Source organism: Helicoverpa armigera, chromosome 16 (assembly GCF_030705265.1).
Source record: "Helicoverpa armigera isolate CAAS_96S chromosome 16, ASM3070526v1, whole genome shotgun sequence".
Classification (NCBI taxonomy): Eukaryota; Metazoa; Arthropoda; class Insecta; order Lepidoptera; family Noctuidae; genus Helicoverpa; species Helicoverpa armigera.
Window position 1 is genome coordinate 11,603,245 of NC_087135.1, and position 24,078 is coordinate 11,627,322.

Consider the following 24,078-nt stretch of genomic DNA (forward strand, 5'->3'; position numbering starts at 1 on the left):
CCTACCTACTTATGTTTATTTTCGCCAACGAAAGTCACTTTTTTGGTAGGTAAATGACTTAAAAAAAAGTGTCCAAATCATTATAGGCTCAAACTGTTGGCCAGGTTTAAGTTATGAAAGTCGAGACAGAATAATGCAATTATTGTAAAAATTTGCGCGAGCGAAAGTAGCGCGCAATTTTTTTTAATTTTGGGACACAAAAAGTTAATAAATTTAAAAAAGCGCTGGAAAGTAACAAGAAGTCAGAAGCGCAAACTTTGTTGTTTTTGAGGACTCCATAAATAATATTTTTTGCTACATTTGACTTATAAAAGATAATACATCGTGGATTTGAGTCATGAAGTTATGAAAGCAACGCATGTATAATATTGCGCGAGCGAAGCGAGCGCGAAATTTTTTGAGCCTACGACACAATAATAAGTGACTAAGTACATTGTAAAGCCTGGAACTTTTTTAAATTATTTGTTTGAAGACTCACGAATTAAACAGGGAATTATCTGTACTAATATTATAAAGCTGAAGAGTTTGTTTGTTTGTTTGAACGCGCTAATCTCAGGAACTAGTGGTCCACTTTGAAAATTTCTTTCTGTGTTAGATAGCCCATTTATCGAGGAAGGCTATAGGCTACTTTTTATCCCGGTACGGGAAGTAGTTCCCACGGGATGCGGGTGAAACCCCTGGCAGAAGCTAGTGTACAAATAAAAAGAAACCGTGATAAGAGCGAGTGCCATTTGCGTTCGTTGATTCGGAGCGTCTATAAAAATAATAAACAATCAGAAAAATAGCACATACATTGTTATTTAGCCGCGAGCGTAGTGAGCGAGAATTTTTTCACTTATTTGGAGGATGTTAAAAGTGAAAAATAATCAAAATGATCGATCAATCAAACAAAGCGAAGGCGACATTTTTGTCTGTATCATGATACAATGTGGAACTTCCTTATCAAACAGGGTCGTCCCGCGGCGCCCCTGAGACCGAGGCGCCCGGGTATTCGCACACCCTGCACCATAGGTTAAGACGGCCCTCATCATCAGCCTATCGCAGTCCACTGCTGGACATAGGCCTCTCCAAGTGCACGCCACTGAGATCGATTTTCGGCTACTCGCATCCAGCTCCTGCCAGCCGTCTTGCGCAAGTCATCACTCCACCGTGCCTGAGGACGTCCTACACTACGCTTGCCGAGGCGTGGTCTCCACTCTAGAACTCGTTTACCCCAACGGTTATCGGTTCTTCGGCTAATATGGCCAGCCCACTGCCACTTCAGCTTGCTGATTCGGTGGGCTATGTCGATGACCTTGGTTCTCTGACGGATTACCTCATTTCTGATGCGATCCCTCAGAGAAATGCCAAGCATAGCCCTTTCCATAGCCCGCTGAGCGACTTTAAACTTGTGGACCAGCCGTACCGTCAGTGTCCACGTTTCGGCTCCGTAAGTCATGACAGGTAGGACGCACTGATTGAAGACTTTCGTCTTTAGGCACTGTGGGATCGACGATGTTAGGACTCGACGTAGCTTCCCAAATGCAGCCCAACCCAACTGAATTCTCCTATTCACCTCGTCCTCAAAGTTGTTTCTACCTAACTGCAATGTCTGCCCGAGGTATACATATTTCCGAACAACTTCAAGAACGGCGCCGTGTATCGCAATCGGTTCCGGTAGAACATGTTCATTGAACATGACCTTGGTTTTGTCCAAGTTCATCCGTAGGCCGATGCGTAGAGAAGATTCAGCCAGGTCGTTCAGCATTTGTTGTAGGTCCTGCAGCGTTTCTGCCATGATGACGATATCGTCAGCAAATCGCAAGTGAGAGATGTGTTCGCCATTGATGTTGATGCCACGTCCTTTCCAGTTCAGCGTCTTGAACATATCCTCCATTGCATTAGTGAACAGTTTCGGGAAATAACATCCCCTTGTCTCACTCCTCGATGCAACGGTATGGGCCTTGTTTGCTGATTTTGTACTTGGACGGACATTGTAGCGGCTTCGTAGAGACATCTCATCACTTGGATGTATCGCCAATCTACTTGACAACGCTGCAGGGACTCCAGAACAGACCAGATTTCAACCGAGTCAAAGGCCTTCTCATAGTCCACAAATGCTAGACACAGGGGCTGATTATACTCTTCGGTCTTCTGTATAATCTGCCGCACTGTGTGGATGTGGTCTATGGTGCCGTATCCGCTCCGAAACCCAGCCTGCTCCGGTGGTTGGAATTCGTCGAGTCTTCGCGCAAGTCGGTTCGTGATCACTCTTGAGAACAGCTTATAGACGTGGCTTAGGAGGGAAATGGGTCGATAGTTCTTCAACTGGGTTTTGTCTCCCTTTTTGAAGAACAGGACGACAACACTCCTACTCCACGCCTCTGGAGTTCTCCTTCAAACAGGACGGCATTAAAAAGCTTCTGGAGCTCCCCCAGTACGGGCTTTCCTCCTGCTTTTAATAGCTCTGTTGTAATGCCATCCTCGCCAGGGGCTTTTCCATTTTTGAGCTGTCTCAGAGCGATCTCGATTTCGCCACTGCTGACTTCTGGCAGGTCTTCGGTGAAATGGCGCGTTAATGTGGCTCTAGAGTCCTCATTTCCGGGATCAGGTCGAGATGCATGCGATGCGTATAACCGGCCATAGAAATTTTCCACTTCCGAAAGGACTGCCGGCACCGAAGAAACGACTTCTCCACTTGTTGTGGTCAGCTTCGTCAAGTGGCTTCTTCCAAGAGATTGTACGAACACCTTTGACCCCCGATTCAGCTCAATTGCTCTTTCAATGTCAAGAGTATTGGAGCACCGGAGGTCGCGTCGTACGTGCTTGTTGATCTCTTGGTTTAGAGCCCGCTTAGCTGACGAAGTGACAGGTGGGTTTTCACGTCGTCTCTTCATAAGCCCTAATGTCTCTTCCGAAAGCTTTGATTTCTTGCCCTTACGCTGCATGTTACAGAATCTCGAACCTTCCTCCTGAGGATCCGAACCACATTTTCGTGGTTCTGGTTAACGTCTGTTGTGGTTTCCACGGCGGCAAATCGGTTCTCCAAATTTGACTGGAACGTTTCAGATCCTGTCATGGTTTGGAGCAGTGTTGGTCGGAGCCTGGCCTTCATCAGACGGAAACGTTCAGCCTTGAAGTTGATATTCAGAGAGCCTCGGACAAGTCGGTGATCGCTACCGGTATTAAACCTATTGATCACGGAGACGTCTCTGAATATGTGCTTCTTGTTCGTCATGATGAAGACGGCCCTGAAGACTCACAAATGAAACTGGGAATTATGTACAAATAAAAAGAAACCGTGATTAGAGCGAGTGCCTTTTGTGTTCGTTGATTCGGTGCGTCAATAAAAATGATAAGCCAGCAGAAAAACAATACATACAGTGTCATTTAGTCGCGAGCGTAGCGAGCGAGAATTTTTTTACTTATTTGGGGGATGTTAAAAGTGAAAAATAATCAAAATGATTAAACAAAGCGAGGGCGACTTTTTCGTAGTATCATGATACAATGTAACTTCCTTATCAAACGGGTGTAATTTTTTCCAAATTTCCTGGTCGTGGGGCGCCCCTAAGACATACACACGCCCTGCACCATAGGTTAAGACGGCCCTGTAGGTAACTATTATGGTAATCTGTGATGTGTGATGTAGGATTTAAAATCAGGCAGCCGCCTGATTTTGCCGCCCCCTAAATTTGCCGCCCGGGGCATGGGCCCCGGCTTGCCCCCCCCTAGATCCGGGGCTGGAGGAGGGCCTTGGGACCTGCTTGGGTCACGCTAAAGTTCTATGTTCTATGACATAACAACGTAATTTTGTGTTGAATAGGTAACAGCTACCCTTGTACCATCTGAAGTTATCTCTGTGTACTAAGGGGCACAAAACAAAACAGTTCAAACGTAACCGTTACTGAAAAACCCAAAAGAAAATCTGTCTGGAATTTGTAAAAATGCATTAGAAACAGGTAGCGCCTGGCCTCATTGATACACGTAATGTATATTATGTTTATTTGCTAATGTTTTGGTTATTCTGCGAAGGTCACTCAACTATGGCGATCTTAGCATAATTTAATTGTTCCAATGAAGAATTTACATAAAGCCGCCATTGAGATTGTAGTTTGGACTTTGATCGACCAAGAAACTATCAGTTATATCCGAACAGAACATTGAAAGCAGGGTCATCGGTTACCGGAGGGAATGTAAAGAATAGCGATGTACATATTTGGCACTAAGTTATATCAAAATTATGCTCATTGTTTAGCAATGGAAATAACTGATCTACATTAACATAGACTAGACTCTTAATATCAACGATGTAGATTTTACAACTTCCTACTAGGTATCTCAGATATAGGAGTTTTTTATAAAAATATTTTTGATCAGCTGATGTAATGATGTCCAAATCTGTCGTAAGATATGTTTTAAAAATAAGCGTCCAAAACAATAACCGTAATATTTATACAGCTGGTCGCTTATTATGCATGATTGCAGTATATGCATAGATAGATACAGATTACTAACTGCGTTCTAAGATAGTGCATAATTTGGTCAATATTGACATTTGTGAAACAAAGCAGCGTGTGTCGAGGTCGGCGGTGTCGTAGTGCATCAGTATGCATGTCGCAGATTATGCAGTTTTGAGTCAGTGACCCAGGAGCATTAGCTGCTCGCCTCCAAATATCAATGAGGACTTTCAACTAACACAAAAAAAAATGAGACGCGATGAGCACTTTCACCGTACATCGCTGGTTCACAGCACGGCGTTGGACTGGAGTGCGCTACAAACTCAGCAATGGATTACGAATAAACATCGGACTTTGAGATTAGCAATTTTTCAAATTGTACGTGCTTGGTTCCGCTCCAGGCTTGAGGCCACAGAGTAAATGAATTCGTCGACATTTGATGCAAAGTGCAGCTGACCCGATCAACTGCAGGTGTGAACCGAACAACCTCAGCTAGACTGTGGAGTTCAAGTTTGACACGAGATGGGTGTGTTAGACATATAAAAGGATGAAGATGCTGCATCCTCAGCATACCGACTGCAGTGTCGCAACACATACAACATGAAGTTTCTGGTGAGTCCAGCTCAGTATTACGATTACATTTTAACAATAAATAAATACAAAACTTAATGAGTCATGATTACATCGAGGGCAGTTACTTGTAATTACTCTTCACCTTGATATTCTCATCAATTTAAAAAAACAGGGGTCCCAAGTCTTTTTTGATTGTTCGCAAGACTTGATGTTGATCACGAACTTACGCCGCCATGCTAGGTCATGCGGGTATTGACAGGTTAAAGTCCAAAAATATGACCTAGGGTTAATTCAGCTTATAATTCATGCTATACAGACATAATGTGATACGTAAACAACTCTTAGAATAGGATCACTTGATGTTTTGTAACATTACAGTTATCAAGTATGAGTAATTGCGCATTTAGCAAAGAGGTTCAGAGGAAACGCAAACTTTTTGTAAAAAACCCATCGTGAGGCAATGCGTGAAGAGTTAGTACTTTCAGTAATGACTCAATTTCAAGGTGAACCAAATATAATTGTTTCACAATAAGTAACCGCGAGTGCATCACACCACGTCCGATGCAATGCGATCATTATTTTAATTGTGTCATAATTGGAACACATATCACAACATTTTAAATGTACTGAAATTCAGCAGTTTCTGAAGTCAAAATTGCTTAACACAGCCCCATTGTTCTGCCCTTCACCACTTCCTATGAGTTTTTGTTGGGATCATTAATTTTCATACACATGTTTGCATATCAACACTTGTCTGTCTGTTCCATATACATAAGTGACAATAACATATTGGTCAATGTTTTTCTTGTATTGCGCGAATTAATTAGTAATATGCACCGGCGCATGCGCTCGTAAATAATAGTGTTAGTGTAAAATTCACGTAAAATTGATTAGTTGCAATTTATTATAATGATATATTTAGTTATTTCGCCACTATGTATGGTCGGTGCTTCGGTTCTAGTACTGAATATGTGTTGCGTCGTGTTTGACTCTCATTTGTTTTGTGATTCTACTGATATTGGACTTGTCTAATATGTGGCAATGATTAGTTAGTGTTATAGCAGGCTAGGTAATTTATTAATATATATTTAACATCTTTCTTGTGTTGCCTGAACCTTAGAATGTTCAATGTTTAAAATATTTGTGAAAATGAATACCTTTAAATATGTCAAAGACAGATGGTACGCGACTTTTCCCTTTTCTGACTACACTTACCTATCGAGTAGTAAGAAAGGGTAAAAACAGCATCAAATTATAACGTTGTAAATAGGGAAGTTAGTTAATTTCATCAAATGATTGTCAAACATCAGTTTTATTACCATTACATAATAACGCGGAAATATGAAACTACATCAAAAGTATAAGATTACAGTTGCAGTACTAAGTGCTCGAAATGTTTATTTCACAATAATTTTGACGCATTTGAGACGATTATAAAATGCATTTGCTCAACAAGGAAGAAATAAGAGAGTTAGTCCTTCGCGAGTGAAGTGCAATGTTCCCGACTGCACTAGAAGTGCACGCACTGCATCGCGTCGCTTTATGTAATAGCACACTGACAGATATTACGTTAGATGGTATTGAGAACAATTAATTTGGGCCAATCAGCTGGTGTTACTAAAATTGAAAAAATATACTAATTATATAATAACTTCTTTATCACAAAATACCTAACTCAAACTTAAAATATTTATTTGCATGTTAAGGTTGTACAGTTCTTAGATATAGGTTTAGGTTCAGTTTAATGGCCTTTTGCAGGCGTTGCAAAAAATGTGACTGCTTATTGCTAAATTACCTAGCCAGTTAGTTTTTTGCAATTCTGAACTAATGTAACATCTCTACTTTTCACCACATTATTCTAATTTAAAGACAATATTGCATACAAGACAAGTAATTAAAATCAATAAAGTACCCATAACTGAATTGAAGACCTCCATTTTTGTAAGTCAGTTAAAAAGTGTGTTCAGAAGAAGTTGTTGCTTACCAACTATTGTGGTCGCGAGTGTACACAGGACTTTATGACACGTGTCGCAAGTGAGGCGTTAGAGACAGCCTGTAACTGTACGGGTACAGGTTTGATGCCGGGAGGTATTGCAACATACAGCCTGCCTTACATTAACTTACTACAAATTATTTAGAACATGCTTGTAGGGTTATACTTTATACTGCACCAATGATTTGAAAATTATAGTCTTACGCAATATGGGCGTTATGTTGTTGTAGTTGTAGTGGAATTGTGAAATATAGGGAACACCTTCTGAATAATATATGCGCTCTATACACGCAGTCTATACTTTATGATGCAGTTCGATTATCCTATTGCTACACTCTTAGACAAGTAATCGAAAAATCAACTGCACAAAAAAACTCAATACAATCCAAACGCCTGTTACTTCCACAAACCTTGAAGATAAGATAATTGTCTTAAAACAGTTGATGATAATCTAAGCAAGTCTTTGTTATACTGCAGCTTTTTTTTTTAATTTATTTATTTAATTCGGGGTTTTTATCCACATGGATATATCAACCCCATCGTAACCTCTAAATTCTATTGACACAAAACACTATAATTAATTTAAATGAGAGGGAATGATTAATTATTTGGTTTTGCTAATTCACTTAGTCTTTTAGCCAAAGCCGATTTGGGACTTGACAAAATTGTCTGTACTAACCCGACATCAAAAATATTCAATTTAAACTCTTCGATTAATGATTCCCTCTCATCTTGGTTTCTTACACACTCCATCAGCAAATGAAGTATATCTTCAATTTTGTTACATGTTACACAGTTAGGGGATGTAACTTTTCCCATTACTGCAGCTTTGTAGTTCATTATCTGCGATAAAATTATCGTTATAAAATATTATGAAAATAATTCCTGAGTAAACGCGTAAACTCGTTAGCGCGTTGATGTCTTTTGTATGAACGATAGCGCTTCGCTCGATGTTGCGTTATGTATCAAGCTTAATACCTTAATAAAAGTGTCATGAAGTCTGTAAATGTTATTAATCCTAATTGATATGAATCTTCCTGTCTCCAGGTCACTCTCGTAGCTCTGTGCGCCGTGCTGGCGATGGCGTCCGCCGGATACATCAACAGGGGCTGGGGAGGCTCTAGCGGAGGCTGGGGCGGATCCAGCCGCGGTTGGGGCGGATCCAGTGGAGGCTGGGGTGGATCCAGTGGAGGCTGGGGCGGATCCAGCGGAGGCTGGGGCGGCTCTAGCAAAGGCTGGGGCGGATCCGGCGGCTGGGGAGGTTCCAGCAAGGGCTGGGGCGGCTCTGGTGGCTGGGGAGGTTCCGGCGGTTGGGGCGGCTCTAGCGGTTGGGGCAACTCCGGCGGATGGGGCGGTAAGAGCGGCGGCGGATGGTCCGGTGGTCACGGTGGATGGTGGTGAACACTCATCCCCCTGAGACAGGATCAGGAGTAAAGAGGCCGTTGTATATTATAACTCTCTCATCTGTATATAAATTTGTAAATTACTACTTTTAATGTCGTATTAATAAACGGAATTCTGTTCCACTAAAATTATTTTGTTATTATAATTTCGATAAACAACTTTCAGTTTCTACTGAATATTAACACGTCTGGAACCTTCAGCATAAACTGCTCTTAAAATCTATTTCAACATATAATTGGTTATTAAAATAATAAGTGTCAAGTAACATATTAATATACGAGACATTTGTGTTTGTAATTGGCAGTTAGACTTAGGTAACGACTCGGATGTCATGCACTAGCACATATATGTAGCAACATGAAGCAACAGTTGCAGCGTGAGAACATTGTCACTAATTACTTGCAGCAATCAACTGATGCAACAGATGCTGGAGATAATCTCAGCATTGAATAGATTTGCACCGATTTATTGGTAAACATGTGCATAATAAGTGTTTATCGACACACACGTGTGATTATTGCAAAAACTGTAATGATCAGAAATGTTGACATTTGCGGCTACAATGTGGCCGACGGCTGACGGCTGATAGGCCGGTGATCAGCCTTGCATCAGAAACATGTTTTCTTGATTTGCATCAGAAACTGAAATAAACAACTAATATCTATGCTTAATCAGGCTTAAATATGTAGAAATGCTTTATAGCCTAATACATTCTTAATTTGTTTTTTTGAGTATGTAACCAAAAAATAAAATGCAATAACTAAATAAGATTAGCAATTCGTTAAAACTGATCTATAGCGAGGATAGAGTATTTACATGGAGATCTAGTGACATAATATTCATAGGAATTATCGAAAGCGTGATCTGACAGAGTGATTATAATCATTCAGAGCATCTAGCATATTACCAATAGCCAAGCATTTTCCCCTTTACAGTGTTCTGGTCAACAAAAACAAAACAACATCTAGATGTGCTACAGTTGTTTGGCAAGTGGTCCGGAGCGCGGTTGTCGCAACCCGCGGCGCGCACTCGCATAGATGGTAATCAGTTAATGGCGGTGAGTCACGTGGCTCCTCCCTCGATCAGACACTTCTAGCTGTAGCAGCTAATCTTGTATTAGCATCGGTGGTTTCTCAACTGTAAAGTAACGTGCACAATTGCTCGTTCAAATAGTTAAACTAGATTTAAATGTTATTGTTTATGTTATGACATCTGTTTAAATATAAGAGTTAAATATAAGAGTAGTCATTTTAAATCCCACTGTTTTATCTAGTTAACAAATCATTTATTTATCAAGTGTATTGCACTTTATCTTTCTACCTGACAGTGAGTTATTATGGCCGATTGATGGAAAAAGTAAATAAGATGGATAGCAACTACGTATAAGAAGGGTCCTCAAAATAAGATAAGTATACAGGTGTATAGCCCCTTCAACTTGCAGTTGCGTACACCGACAGCAAGTTTGGTCCGATTGACGGGAAAATTAAGAGGAAACATTACTTGCCCCGCGCATGCGCAGTAATGCCACACTGCCGGCCACTGCAGCTGTTCGAATTGTATGCAATCTGCAATTAGGTACAAACCTCCTTTATGCAGTCTAGCCGATAAACACTGCTCGTAAAAACATTAATAATTTCAGTTCAGTAATCTACTTTGATGTGATTACAAAATGCATCGTAACATGTGCGAAAGGATATATCTACTTAACAAAATATCTACTTGACCTAAATAGGTGTAATCTTTCCATTACATTTATTTCCTACAAAAGATTATCTACACTTCTGATTCACGAAAAAATTTTCACATTTTATACCAGCACAGAACATTAAATTGATACAATTACCGACGTACATTATTGTAATTTAACTGCCTTTAACCTTTATATCCTCTACTTATTTTTCAAAAATCGAAAGGGCACTCGTAACACAACACTATTGAGTGCCCAATTGATTTCAAAATCCGGTACAGACGCATTTCGCGAGCTCTGTGGAGAATAAACACAAGTTTATAGTGCAGTAACCAGCAGGTAATGGCTCGGAAGTTTGTGTCAATAGGTACCTATAACTGTTCTCCAAAAAGGACATCGCGGTAAACTGCGCATTTTATCCTCTCAACAAACACAAAATATTCAACCACAAACTATTTCGGCATCACATCCTTGGAACACTCGCATCATATTTGCAAACCAAACAACGCATTATTTTACTAAAATGGACCAAAACAAGTCACTTGAGATGTAATAATGAGAACATTATGCAGCTCGTGAATAAATGTTCTGTTAATTGATAGTCGTGAATTAATTGAGCTGTTAGTCAGATGGATGTTATTGCTAGACATTAGTTGATGAGACTTCAGAATAAGCTATAACACTAAAACGATTTCACGCTCGTATTTTTTCACTCTGTTGAGGCGATTGCGTTTTAAATTGATTATGAACGCTACTTAGTATTCAGTTTAATGTTTTTTAAAGAACTTTTATACGTTCAACATTTTTATTAAGAACAGCTGACATACCGTAAATGAATGCAATTTTGTATTGTAGTTAAAACCGTAACATAAACCCCATTGATACTAATCCATGGGGTTTATGTTACCGATCACTGTACTAATCGGTAATCGCAGAGGTTACACTATAGGTAAGCTTGAGCCATGCTTTTACTTTTTACCTCATGTATGTATCCAATGCCATACAATGCCAATGATAGACAAGAAGAGTTACAACATAGTGTTACCATCTATCTGTCATATTCTTTAGACATCCGATACCTGTGGAGTGTAACCCGGAGTGTTTCGCCAAAGAGAGTGAATGTGAATGCATCAGGCTGTGTTCTAGAACAGAGACGTTGCGCCACGCGCCGGATCTAGCGTCGGAGTGGAATATAACCCACGTTGACGAAAGTCTTGGCTCATGAGATGTTGTTTAAATATCTAGTCATTTATAGTAGTTTATAGTCTTACAGCGTCTCTGTAATTGCTGTTAGCCGATATAAAATGCAAGGACAACGTGCCGACTTGATGAAAGGTGTATATGTAATTATATTCAAGATTTTCAGTTATTTTGTGTAAATAAACAGCCTTCACGCTGTAGGCTAGATCATCTCTAGATCGAAAGGAAACGCATTAATTTTAATCATTTGAATTATCATATCATTGCTGATTTCAAATTACCCTAACATCTGTATAATTTATTGAAATGTAATGTTAAACAACTCTATTTTAAAAGGATGGCATCAAAACAATGTTAATATGTATTTGGAAGATTTTGATCAAGGTTTTCCTGCACACCTCTATTTTCCGTTCAGCTTATACCTGTTTAAACTAGTTTTTATTTGAAACTATTAACTACCTAGTGGACCGATTTGGCAAACTACACTACCCCCTACTTGACGATAAGTTATATTTTATCTGGGTACGAGTAAACCAGTCAACAATAAATTTGGTATAACTAGTAATTAAGTATCCGAGGTCGGCTCACTAATATGACTGATCCCAGCACATCTCGCGTTTGTATGATTTATCGCTGTGTTTACTAACACCGCGGTGACCGTGGAGTTATTCTAACTGAGGCTCGTTCTCACTTAACTAGGTGAAGCTCTATCAGTAAATTACATCTAACACGTAATAACATTATTCAGGATAATCTGCGAATCTTAAGTAATCCCCTTTGACATCCCACGTACTGTTTACTGTGTCTATAAACTGAGGAACGCGCATCTATTATAATATTAATTTAATAATTAACTATATGCAATTATCTGCAGTTGCAGCAACTGCTTACTAAATATTTGCTTTACTTGAGATTAGATAAAGTAAACTTTCGAAGGTTATTTGTTGCTAATCGTCCCGGATACACATCTGTGTGTTAATTGTTGTCCTTGCCGTTAAAAATAAGATGGGTTTTCCAATAAGCAAAGGTTTAGAATACACATATAGGTATGAGTTTTATGTAGTTAAGTAAAAAGTCTATAGGTAAGCAGACATTTTCCTTTATCTCGCCAAATTGATTAATGAAAACACAAACAAATCTTCAGTATCCTAATTAACCAAACGGAATTTCAATAGGTACCTGAGTCTTGAGTCTCAAATAACAAAAAAGAAACTACATAATTTACTGCCTTGAACATAATATTTCCTCTTCATCCGTTACGTTCAAGCACTTAACGGACCACCAGTGTCAACTATACAACAATACATTTTCCGTGAGAGTGTTTGTGCGGCGGCGCGTGTGTCGCGAGCGGCGCGCGCGCATCTCACTGCCAAGGTCACGGTCACGGCGTGCTGCGGGTCGGGGAGGAGGGGAGTGAAAGGTTGTTGACGGTGCACTGCCGACGCTGTCTGCTTATTTGTGTGTCTATCTGTCTGTAGGCGAACCTACAACGCTTATGTAACTGATGTGCAGTCTCTGCCCAGATAACCCAGATCAAGGAGTTGGGACCACCGCGAATGTTATTAATGAATAAACAATAAATCAAGATTATTGCGATGTTATGCCGTTTGGAATTGAAAACTATTTCATAATCGTCTCCATCTGAACCGAAATACGTTCACTGCTAGATTAAGTATCCAATGAGTTTTCGTAAACTATATAGTAACTTACTAAAAATATCATTTATTTAATAAGATAAGCATAAACTTGAATACTACATCATCGAGATCACTAAGTTATTAACTATAATAATTAATATTTAGAATGTTTTCAACTAAACTGGGGCCCGATTCTCCTAATTTTACTTAAGCGACATACGATTCACATTCGACTGAGATCCAATCACGACTCAATAACGATTGAAGCGTATGTGGCATTCCGCTATTTTTTCTTTGAAACAAACGTTTTTATCCTTTTCTTTCATAATAATTAATAATGAATCATTTTGTCTGCAAATAATTTACGATTGCAATATGATTGTAGAGCAAACTACCGTATAGACCAAAATCACCAAAATGGCAGACCAATCGCAAACGCATCGAATGTCGTTGGAATACGATTGGTCTTATATTAGTAGCAGAATGCCCGATATGGCTAAAAGTGCTATTGCGATTCAATTTCTTTTCAATTGTGACATTATTAACTTAGGAGAATCGGGCCCCAGCACTTCCATTTAAGCCTGCTCAACATTTACCCGCGCGGTCTCTCGGAAGTCCTTCAAACTTCGTCAATTAGCAGTTACTTAGTTATTTATTTATAGTTATTAGCAAATTATGAGTGGCGTCCGTTTGTACTACCTCGAGAATAACTTGTAATGAGCCATCAGTATACGATATGCTAGTAATACAATTTAATGCGTTTAATGCTTTATGGGCATAATAAAATAATGTCCTAATAATATAATATTTAGAATGTATTTATGTTGCAAGAACTCAGTATCAAACAGTATTAATATAGACTCCATTACCTATAATTTTTTGAACAAGTTTCGAGGTGGGGCAACGACTCCATAGAATGTCTTGTCTAGACATAGAATGTCTTGTCTCCATAGAATGTTGAAATGTATACGGTACAGTTACTTAGTAGAAGCCGTCGCCGTCGTTACAGTTCCACGTCAGAGTCAATGCGGCAGAATCATCTGAACTTTGACAAAACAATACCTCTCGATAAGAAGAAGGGTTGGTCGGCAACCCCATGCACAGATGTACGACAATGTCTTCTAATAGGAAACAAGCACTAATGACAATCACAGATACTCAGCGCTCAACATGAGCATGACCACTCCGTCAAGAGTGCTACAAGTGACATGAAAACTTAACCTATACTACTTACCTATATTTAACTTAACCAATACTTAACCTAAAATAAGTTCTCACTAATAAATCATGCACGAAAACATAAAAAGTGACCTGCTATTGATGATAACCTATTAAAATAATAAAACTGCACAAATACAATATAGGTTGCATGAATTACCTGATGTTCATTCCTTCACAAAACAGATCGCTATTCTCACTGGGTCACACACACTAACAAACAGTGACACACACACAGTCTCATGCACTGTATGCACACAGCAGGCTCGTTAAGTAAACCCGCGGTATTTGGCTCGCGCACACAAATAAAGGTCAACTATTTGAACTTTAAACAAATTATACCACTTTAGGTTCACCTATATGAGCAGAATCTTAATCTGTATTATGAGAATATAATTTGTTAATTATAGTAGTGGACCGATTTGGCAAACTACACTACCCCCTACTTGACGATAAGTTATATTTTATCTGGGTACGAGTAAACCAGTCAACAATAAATTTGGTATAACTAGTAATTAAGTATCCGAGGTCGGCTCACTAATATGACTGATCCCAGCACATCTCGCGTTTGTATGATTTATCGCTGTGTTTACTAACACCGCGGTGACCGTGGAGTTATTCTAACTGAGGCTCGTTCTCACTTAACTAGGTGAAGCTCTATCAGTAAATTACATCTAACACGTAATAACATTATTCAGGATAATCTGCGAATCTTAAGTAATCCCCTTTGACATCCCACGTACTGTTTACTGTGTCTATAAACTGAGGAACGCGCATCTATTATAATATTAATTTAATAATTAACTATATGCAATTATCTGCAGTTGCAGCAACTGCTTACTAAATACTTGCTTTACTTGAGATTAGATAAAGTAAACTTTCGAAGGTTATTTGTTGCTAATCGTCCCGGATACACATCTGTGTGTTAATTGTTGTCCTTGCCGTTAAAAATAAGATGGGTTTTCCAATAAGCAAAGGTTTAGAATACACATATAGGTATGAGTTTTATGTAGTTAAGTAAAAAGTCTATAGGTAAGCAGACATTTTCCTTTATCTCGCCAAATTGATTAATGAAAACACAAACAAATCTTCAGTATCCTAATTAACCAAACGGAATTTCAATAGGTACCTGAGTCTTGAGTCTCAAATAACAAAAAAGAAACTACATAATTTACTGCCTTGAACATAATATTTCCTCTTCATCCGTTACGTTCAAGCACTTAACGGACCACCAGTGTCAACTATACAACAATACATTTTCCGTGAGAGTGTTTGTGCGGCGGCGCGTGTGTCGCGAGCGGCGCGCGCGCATCTCACTGCCAAGGTCACGGTCACGGCGTGCTGCGGGGTCGGGGAGGAGGAGGGGGGAGTGAAAGGTTGTTGACGGTGCACTGCCGACGCTGTCTGCTTATTTGTGTGTCTATCTGTCTGTAGGCGAACCTACAACGCTTATGTAACTGATGTGCAGTCTCTGCCCAGATAACCCAGATCAAGGAGTTGGGACCACCGCGAATGTTATTAATGAATAAACAATAAATCAAGATTATTGCGATGTTATGCCGTTTGGAATTGAAAACTATTTCATAATCGTCTCCATCTGAACCGAAATACGTTCACTGCTAGATTAAGTATCCAATGAGTTTTCGTAAACTATATAGTAACTTACTAAAAATATCATTTATTTAATAAGATAAGCATAAACTTGAATACTACATCATCGAGATCACTAAGTTATTAACTATAATAATTAATATTTAGAATGTTTTCAACTAAACTGGGGCCCGATTCTCCTAATTTTACTTAAGCGACATACGATTCACATTCGACTGAGATCCAATCACGACTCAATAACGATTGAAGCGTATGTGGCATTCCGCTATTTTTTCTTTGAAACAAACGTTTTTATCCTTTTCTTTCATAATAATTAATAATGAATCATTTTGTCTGCAAATAATTTACGATTGCAATATGATTGTAGAGCAAACTACCGTATAGACCAAAATCACCAAAATGGCAGACCAATCGCAAACGCATCGAATGTCGTTGGAATACGATTGGTCTTATATTAGTAGCAGAATGCCCGATATGGCTAAAAGTGCTATTGCGATTCAATTTCTATTCAATTGTGACATTATTAACTTAGGAGAATCGGGCCCCAGCACTTCCATTTAAGCCTGCTCAACATTTACCCGCGCGGTCTCTCGGAAGTCCTTCAAACTTCGTCAATTAGCAGTTACTTAGTTATTTATTTATAGTTATTAGCAAATTATGAGTGGCGTCCGTTTGTACTACCTCGAGAATAACTTGTAATGAGCCATCAGTATACGATATGCTAGTAATACAATTTAATGCGTTTAATGCTTTATGGGCATAATAAAATAATGTCCTAATAATATAATATTTAGAATGTATTTATGTTGCAAGAACTCAGTATCAAACAGTATTAATATAGACTCCATTACCTATAATTTTTTGAACAAGTTTCGAGGTGGGGCAACGACTCCATAGAATGTCTTGTCTAGACATAGAATGTCTTGTCTCCATAGAATGTTGAAATGTATACGGTACAGTTACTTAGTAGAAGCCGTCGCCGTCGTTACAGTTCCACGTCAGAGTCAATGCGGCAGAATCATCTGAACTTTGACAAAACAATACCTCTCGATAAGAAGAAGGGTTGGTCGGCAACCCCATGCACAGATGTACGACAATGTCTTCTAATAGGAAACAAGCACTAATGACAATCACAGATACTCAGCGCTCAACATGAGCATGACCACTCCGTCAAGAGTGCTACAAGTGACATGAAAACTTAACCTATACTACTTACCTATATTTAACTTAACCAATACTTAACCTAAAATAAGTTCTCACTAATAAATCATGCACGAAAACATAAAAAGTGACCTGCTATTGATGATAACCTATTAAAATAATAAAACTGCACAAATACAATATAGGTTGCATGAATTACCTGATGTTCATTCCTTCACAAAACAGATCGCTATTCTCACTGGGTCACACACACTAACAAACAGTGACACACACACAGTCTCATGCACTGTATGCACACAGCAGGCTCGTTAAGTAAACCCGCGGTATTTGGCTCGCGCACACAAATAAAGGTCAACTATTTGAACTTTAAACAAATTATACCACTTTAGGTTCACCTATATGAGCAGAATCTTAATCTGTACCTATGTGAATTTAATTTATTAATTATAGCTTTTATTGGTTTCATACCATTCAAAGAGAACTTTAAGAACACAAGCTCGTAAATACATAGGTATGTCACAAAAGATAAATAAAGGCCTATAACCATGTACGTCAATGATAAAAATTGGCGAATGTATGTAGTTATAAAATTCAAATCAAATCAAAATTAAAACAATATTACAGTTTCGAAAGTAAATTGTTTGATTTTGATTGATACCTACTTAGTATAAATTATTTGAGCCTAATAATAACAAAGTTCGCGTCCTCGCCCCGCGGGTCAATGATGAGGCCTCAGCCGTCTAGATCTAAATCACCTCAGTCTTTGTAATTCACATTTAATTTATTAAATTAAAAATGTATTGGGTCAATATTAAAACTGCTTTGTGCAAAACCTAATTTAGAAACACTACAGTTTCAACTATAGAAAACAGCTCAGTCAACCTATGCTATTTTAAGATGGTTTATTCATAAAAATATATGCACGTCCGTCTAAGGCACTGGGAAAAGCAATTATGAATTTATGGTAAGTCCACCGAAAAACCCTGAATAAATTAAATCCAGGAGAGAAATACCCATAGAACTCGGCAATCAAGGCACGTTCACTATCAGCACAGTGGGTAATTCTTGCGGTGGTCGTCTACATACCTGTGTATGTAGCTCATTATGTAAATACTGTCAATATTTGCAGTCCTAATGTGAGGCGCGAATCTATAATGTGTTGACTATAGCGCGGGGGCCTTCAGATTAGCATTCCCACAATTAATCTGTAAAGCAAGTTCGGAAAATTCAATAATTAAATAAATGCATAATTATAAAACCGCATCAAAAAACTTAACAAAAAGGTAAACATCCAAGGCAAAAAATGTATAGACTTAGCATGATCAGCAACTATGAGGCAATGTCAAACATTAGTTTATAAATACTAAGATCTAAATCTTTGCGGTTTCTTAACAGCTTAATACAATTATAAGAAGTCCTATTTCTTTAGCGCGTTACGCAACTCTGTGGTCTAATCAATCAGTCAGTTTCGAGGCAGCGCTTGCCAGAGGCCGTTTATTTGATTTAACGTCCCATCGTTAAACTTATAGGTAAATGACAAATGAGATGAAGACATTGCAATATAGCTCAATAGATCGGAGCACAGTTATTTCGAGTATTGTGTCAAAACACTAATGGAAACTCTGCTGAGGCGCTACATTTGGAACCTTGTCTTATGGAAATACTTCCGACTTCCGTCAACTACTTACGTATGATCCAATGGAGTATTGTGAATCTTAAGTGCTACTGGTGGTCATATTTATTTACTTATTTTGAGTACCTATCTTTTTAACCGACCAGCGACGAGTTAAGTACACTGTCCTTACATTGTAAAACATGTGGGTTATTACGAAATGTAGGGCCTGTCATGATCTGTATGGCGATGTGATGTTCTAAGATGTCGTCAGTACAATACCGCTTAACTCACAAAACGTAGTCATTTCGTAATGAGCCCAAATCTTAAGTGTTCCACTTTATCTTTCTAGGATAGTTGTATGACATTATGGGCTAACCGGTGACGAGTCCACTATGGCATTGAGCGTACTTGAGAAAAACTTTGTTGTATAAAGGAAGTTTGCAAGCAGTTTGTGTATGTGCGGCATGAACACTGTATACTTGGCTAGTCAGAGACAACATTGCGGCATGCAGCTGATCCTGCAGCGGTGAACGGGTTCCATAGCGGTTCTCCGCATAAAACCTTCAGAAGCTTCGGCGAATTTCATAGAAGTTAAAACAACAAGAGATCCACTTGTAATCCGCGATGCCGTGTGTGAATCAACTGGCTTATACATTTGTGCAATTATGTATATGTTTGAAAAAATCTATAACTAACTCCTATCCTCCAAACTCGCATAGTACTACAACTACAACTACAAAGTTACTTTTGCCTGTTCGGGAAAACTTACAACCGAAATAGACTATGTTGTACCTAGTACGTCTAGATCGTTTGATACCTAACAAATAGTTACATATCACATACTAGACAATACTACCTTCACCTATAGTCTTAATGAACGATTAGAATCATCCCGCGCGTGCCATGACATCAGCGCGCGACGTGCGTGAACTCGCCAATAGAGGAGATGTCGCCATGGCTACGGAACAAACACTAGTACAGGTACAGACAGCGCCGCGGTATTTGCTTGTACAAGCAAATAACACGCCCAGAGTCAACACCTCATACCTGCGCTACTTGATCATCTGCTGATTTAAGTAGATACTAGCGTGTGCGAAAACGCACGATTTGTACAAAAATTAGGTACCATAGCTCTAGGTTAAAGCTTGAAGTGTTGATTTAAATCTAGCCACCGTTACAAAAATATTAGCCTTTTTAAAAACCTGCGCTGTGGATGCGCTCGAGTTATGCGAAGTTGAACAACATTGCTTGGCCGCGCTTATGTCACAATAACTCGTAGGTCAAGAGTACTGGGTCGAGCTGTAAGTATGTGCATACAAACATATCTAAATAAAAGAGTAAAAAAAAATATTAGTAAAAGAGTTTATCTAAACTTGGCATAATACACATCAGTGTTACAACTCCTTACAACGTTGAAACACGGGGATATTCCACGGATAAAGAAAATATGGGGCATTCTCTGGATCTATCTGCTTGAACCAAATAAAAAGTCACGTTATTTGTATGTTAGAGTGAGAGTACTCTAGCCATAGTATCTACCTACAGCCAGTTTTTACATTATTTTCAAACATAAGACAATACATCATTATTAGTTGCTTGTCAAAATAAATAGGATTTGGCTTTCTTTTTGCTTTTCAGTCATTTTTTGAACACTTCACAATACTTGACGAAATCCTACCGGCTTTATGTTTTGACAAAGAGCCTCTGAAAGCGTTACATCGGTTGAATAGAAGTGCATCCATATGCGTGATACAATGGGTACCTAATGAGGTAAAATATCAGCTTTCGCCAGACGCACTATGTGTGGTCAAAATATTTAGCTGACTGAGTCCTGTATTATCAGCATTGTGATTCACGGGTCACATAAAAGTTCAGAAGCTGTTTTAGATTTGTTGTAGTCAAAGTTAAAGGTCCTTTATTTCGTCCCACAGATCAGTGGCATTTGTACACAGCAAAATATATTATTATAAAAGTTAACGATGCAGTTTCAAAACTACTGTTGAAGTTTCAGGTTAGTTATGTTAAATAGATACATCGTTAAAGTGCTTCATATGGTACCGATGAAGTTGTTCATAGGTCCCAAGTGATTAGTGCATATAATGATGATTCAAAGTAAAGTAGATAAGATGTTTACTTAAACTTATGGCAACGGATGATTGTAAACTGCAGTTAATACTCTTATAACCATATTTCAATTATATTTAGTTGTAACTAACAGCTTAAACGTACTTAAATGTTCTGCACAACCTAATGGAAGCTAAGTTTTCCTATAAATTCGTATTAATGGAAAATCAGAAGATGCAGAAAGAGATGCTAGAACTGATAATTAAGGTTCAACTAAAGTTGATAATAATCGTTGGTCAACTTATACATAGCTAAGTTACTTCAAAATGAGTTAACGTTTTTTTTTTTCAATTATATGTGAATGGTTACAGGCACCAGTGAAATGCGCTGCACATCGGCGCGGGCGCACAGTGAGTTAGCAACCTAATGTCACACTGCGGTTCGAATGATAACGGGTTCCGCCGTGTCTCGCAGGAATTCAGCCTTCATGAAGAAAGTGTTCACCAGCTTTACCTTTGTACTGGCAGATCTGATCACGACAATGTTACAGTATCCCAACTCCCATTGCGCGTTGACATCATTTTGTCAGGTTCGCGATGATATTTTCTTGAATATGAAGGACTGTGGGGCTGCGTGACTATTGGTGCTACACAAAATACCGAATGAGTAAATGAATCCTTTAAAAGTAGTTCCTAGAATTTCTTCAAAGGTTGAAAATATTTAAATAAACCGCACTTTGCCAGCTACAATAAAACGCAGTATTTACACAATTTTAACACAATTGGTAAACAGTGGGATGTACTAATTGCGAGAATATTTTGTAACCTGCAGCGCCAAGGTGAACGCACATATAATAGTTTAGTCATATCCGAGGACTCTTCGAAATAACATGTAAGTACTCCTGCTGAAGGGAAAAACGTATTACACTGGAATCAGGTAAGTGCATTGATATTGTAACTTTCTCTTGATATTCACTGTTACTAGGCGGGATGTAGTATTGTCACACAGAGCGGCGCCACGACGCAAAAGTCAAGAGTCAAGGATCATCTGTGTGAGAGCTGGTCGCGCATCCGACGCGCCGTGTTTGCTCACTGGTGTCGGTGCATCCGTCACTCGCAGCGCTCTGTGCTAACATTACAATAGCTTGGACGTAATTTCCCTGTGCCCTGCAGAGCTGGACGCGGTGTCACCCGAGCCAGTGACGTCATCGCCAGCACGTATATATGTCGCAGCGACCTCGACCGCGCATCACTTGTCACCCGCCCACCACGCGACATGAGAGCCCTCGTAAGTACCACGTAATTATCTACTCATCCATCACTTATCACATCTCACCATCTCCAAGCCTTCTCTCACAATATGAAGCGTACGGGCGCGTGTTAGCCTGCGACCAAATACTAATTAATGCAGATGGGTTTTTATGTGACTATTGAATGTCAAGGATGCGCCGGTCACCTTCAAATAGCTTTTTGTGTTAATCCTATCTAAATCTGTGTGAATCTAGAAATTTTTGATTTGTAACCGTCCTCATTGGCATTACTATATTATATAGTTAGGAATCATCACAGCATTCATCATATACATACATTTTGCTTTACGGACATCACCGGTATTACAACTTATATCGTGTTTTCAGCTAGTCCTGTGCGCCCTGGCGGCGTTCACATCTGCGGAGCATAGACAAAAGCGCAGCTTCTTCAAGGGGTTAGGTTTAGACTTCTTGGGTGGGTTCTCCGGCTACGGCAGCGGTCACGGCAGCGGCTACAGCAGCGGCTACAGCGGCGGGTACGGCAAGAACTACGGCTACAGTGGCAGCCAGAGCAACTACGGAGTAGCCCACAGCAGTGGCTACGGCGCCGGCCACGGGTACTACAGCAACCCCGCGCCTGTCGTCGTGCAGTACACGTACCCCTCCCAGCCAGCGCAGACCTACACGCCCACCTACACAGCACCAGCTGCGTACCCTGCATCTTCGTACGCTGCGTCCAGCTACTCGGAGCCCGCCACACAGGTAGTGACCGTCAACAAGGTGGTGAACGTGCAGCGCGAGGTCACCGTGCCGCAGGTGGTCAACGTGCGCAAGATCATCACGGAGCCCAAGGTCATTACCGTGAAGCAAGTGGTGCCCGCCACCGGCTACACGGGCTACGGTAGCGGAGGTGCTACAGGCTATAGCAATGCCGGATCCAGCGGCTACGGCACTGGCTACGGCACTGGCTACGGTACTGGCTACGGCAGCGGGTATGGCAGCGGCGAGGCTGCGGGCTACTCCGGCACATACGCCAGCGCGTACTCCGGCGCATACAGCGGCGCGGGCGCCTCCAGCGACAACTCCTGGTGTTGAAGTGATCCAACAGTGACGTCATAGACTTCCTCATTCTGTTAGTATTTGTTGTAAAGAATAGTGTTGCCAGTGATATGCATGTTAAATTGACGACTTGATGTTTGACAATAAAAAACGATATAAAGAACACAAATGTTTTATTCATGAAATCTCATCGATGAATCATTAACAGGATAGACAGTACCACATTCAGTTATGATTAGTACCTAACTACACATTGTATAAAGTGTGTAGCTGCTCACTGTCATACAAGAGAAATCCTTAGTTATTCTAAAGTTCGAGTACCAGCTTATGTATGATTTGTCAACAGTCATAATCGTTAGCGCAAATGTTTGACTAGAACCTATAAACGTATACATGAGTGTGTGAGTGAGTTTACATAAACACATACTCGTATGTATTCAATGAGTTTCCTATGCAAATATCCGGCATGTTTGGGACGACCTTCAGTCATTCTTAAATGATAGACTCAATACACGAAAGTTTGTGATAATAACGCATAATACATGCTTTGTAGTACTGTTAAAGACACCTACCGATTCGAATAAACCGATTCGAATAACCGATCAAGTGCGAGTCGGACTCGCGCACGACGACGATCCTTAAAAAATCACGATTATTGTATGGGAGCCTCTGTATCTATTAAAGCGGCAATAATATTGTATTATGATCTAAGATTTTAACTGTCTATCTATCACGGTTCTTGACGGGTAATAGAGTCCCGTTTTTGGGTACTTAAAAATAAAAACTACAGGTCGTCTCTGTCTCTACATCTTCAAGAACCTGATTCACGATACTGAGTGAGCTATTTTTAGTATGTAAATATAGACGTTGAACGTTACATTGAACGACTTGATGAGTTGTCCGTAAGTTCTTCAAGTTTATGTCGCCATTCAATGAACACGCTAGTCATTCAATCAAATAGCCCTTTCCCTTTCAATCAGATGCTGATCGAAACAAATAATAATTATTTTAAAACCTGAAAAGTAATCAAATTCAATTAAGGAGTTTTTAATTCGTCGTTCAAGAGCTGGCGTTCGCCGTCTATGTAGCAAATCTGAAAAGAGAACCTGACGACTGGAGCTGGTTAACTGGACGTGGTGGAAAGGTTGACTAGCTCACTGTTGATGCAGAC

The 24,078-nt window shown here is 39.6% G+C and overlaps 2 protein-coding genes across 2 annotated transcripts; both read left to right on the plus strand.

Moving 5' to 3' along the window:
* The first annotated feature begins 4,890 nt into the window (after nucleotides 1–4,890).
* On the plus strand, nucleotides 4,891–8,537 carry LOC126055360 (protein FAM98B). The gene is made up of 2 exons (XM_049844229.2): nucleotides 4,891–5,048; nucleotides 8,050–8,537. Exons 1-2 carry the CDS (start codon nucleotides 5,037–5,039, stop codon nucleotides 8,401–8,403), a joined length of 366 nt encoding a protein of 121 aa, XP_049700186.2. The 5' UTR covers nucleotides 4,891–5,036; the 3' UTR covers nucleotides 8,404–8,537.
* A 12,950-nt stretch (nucleotides 8,538–21,487) lies between these two features.
* Nucleotides 21,488–23,070, plus strand: LOC110381605 (peroxisomal membrane protein PEX13). The gene is made up of 3 exons (XM_021341948.3): nucleotides 21,488–21,535; nucleotides 21,772–21,886; nucleotides 22,236–23,070. Exons 2-3 carry the CDS (start codon nucleotides 21,875–21,877, stop codon nucleotides 22,941–22,943), a joined length of 720 nt encoding a protein of 239 aa, XP_021197623.3. The 5' UTR covers nucleotides 21,488–21,535; nucleotides 21,772–21,874; the 3' UTR covers nucleotides 22,944–23,070.
* The last annotated feature ends 1,008 nt before the right edge of the window (nucleotides 23,071–24,078 follow it).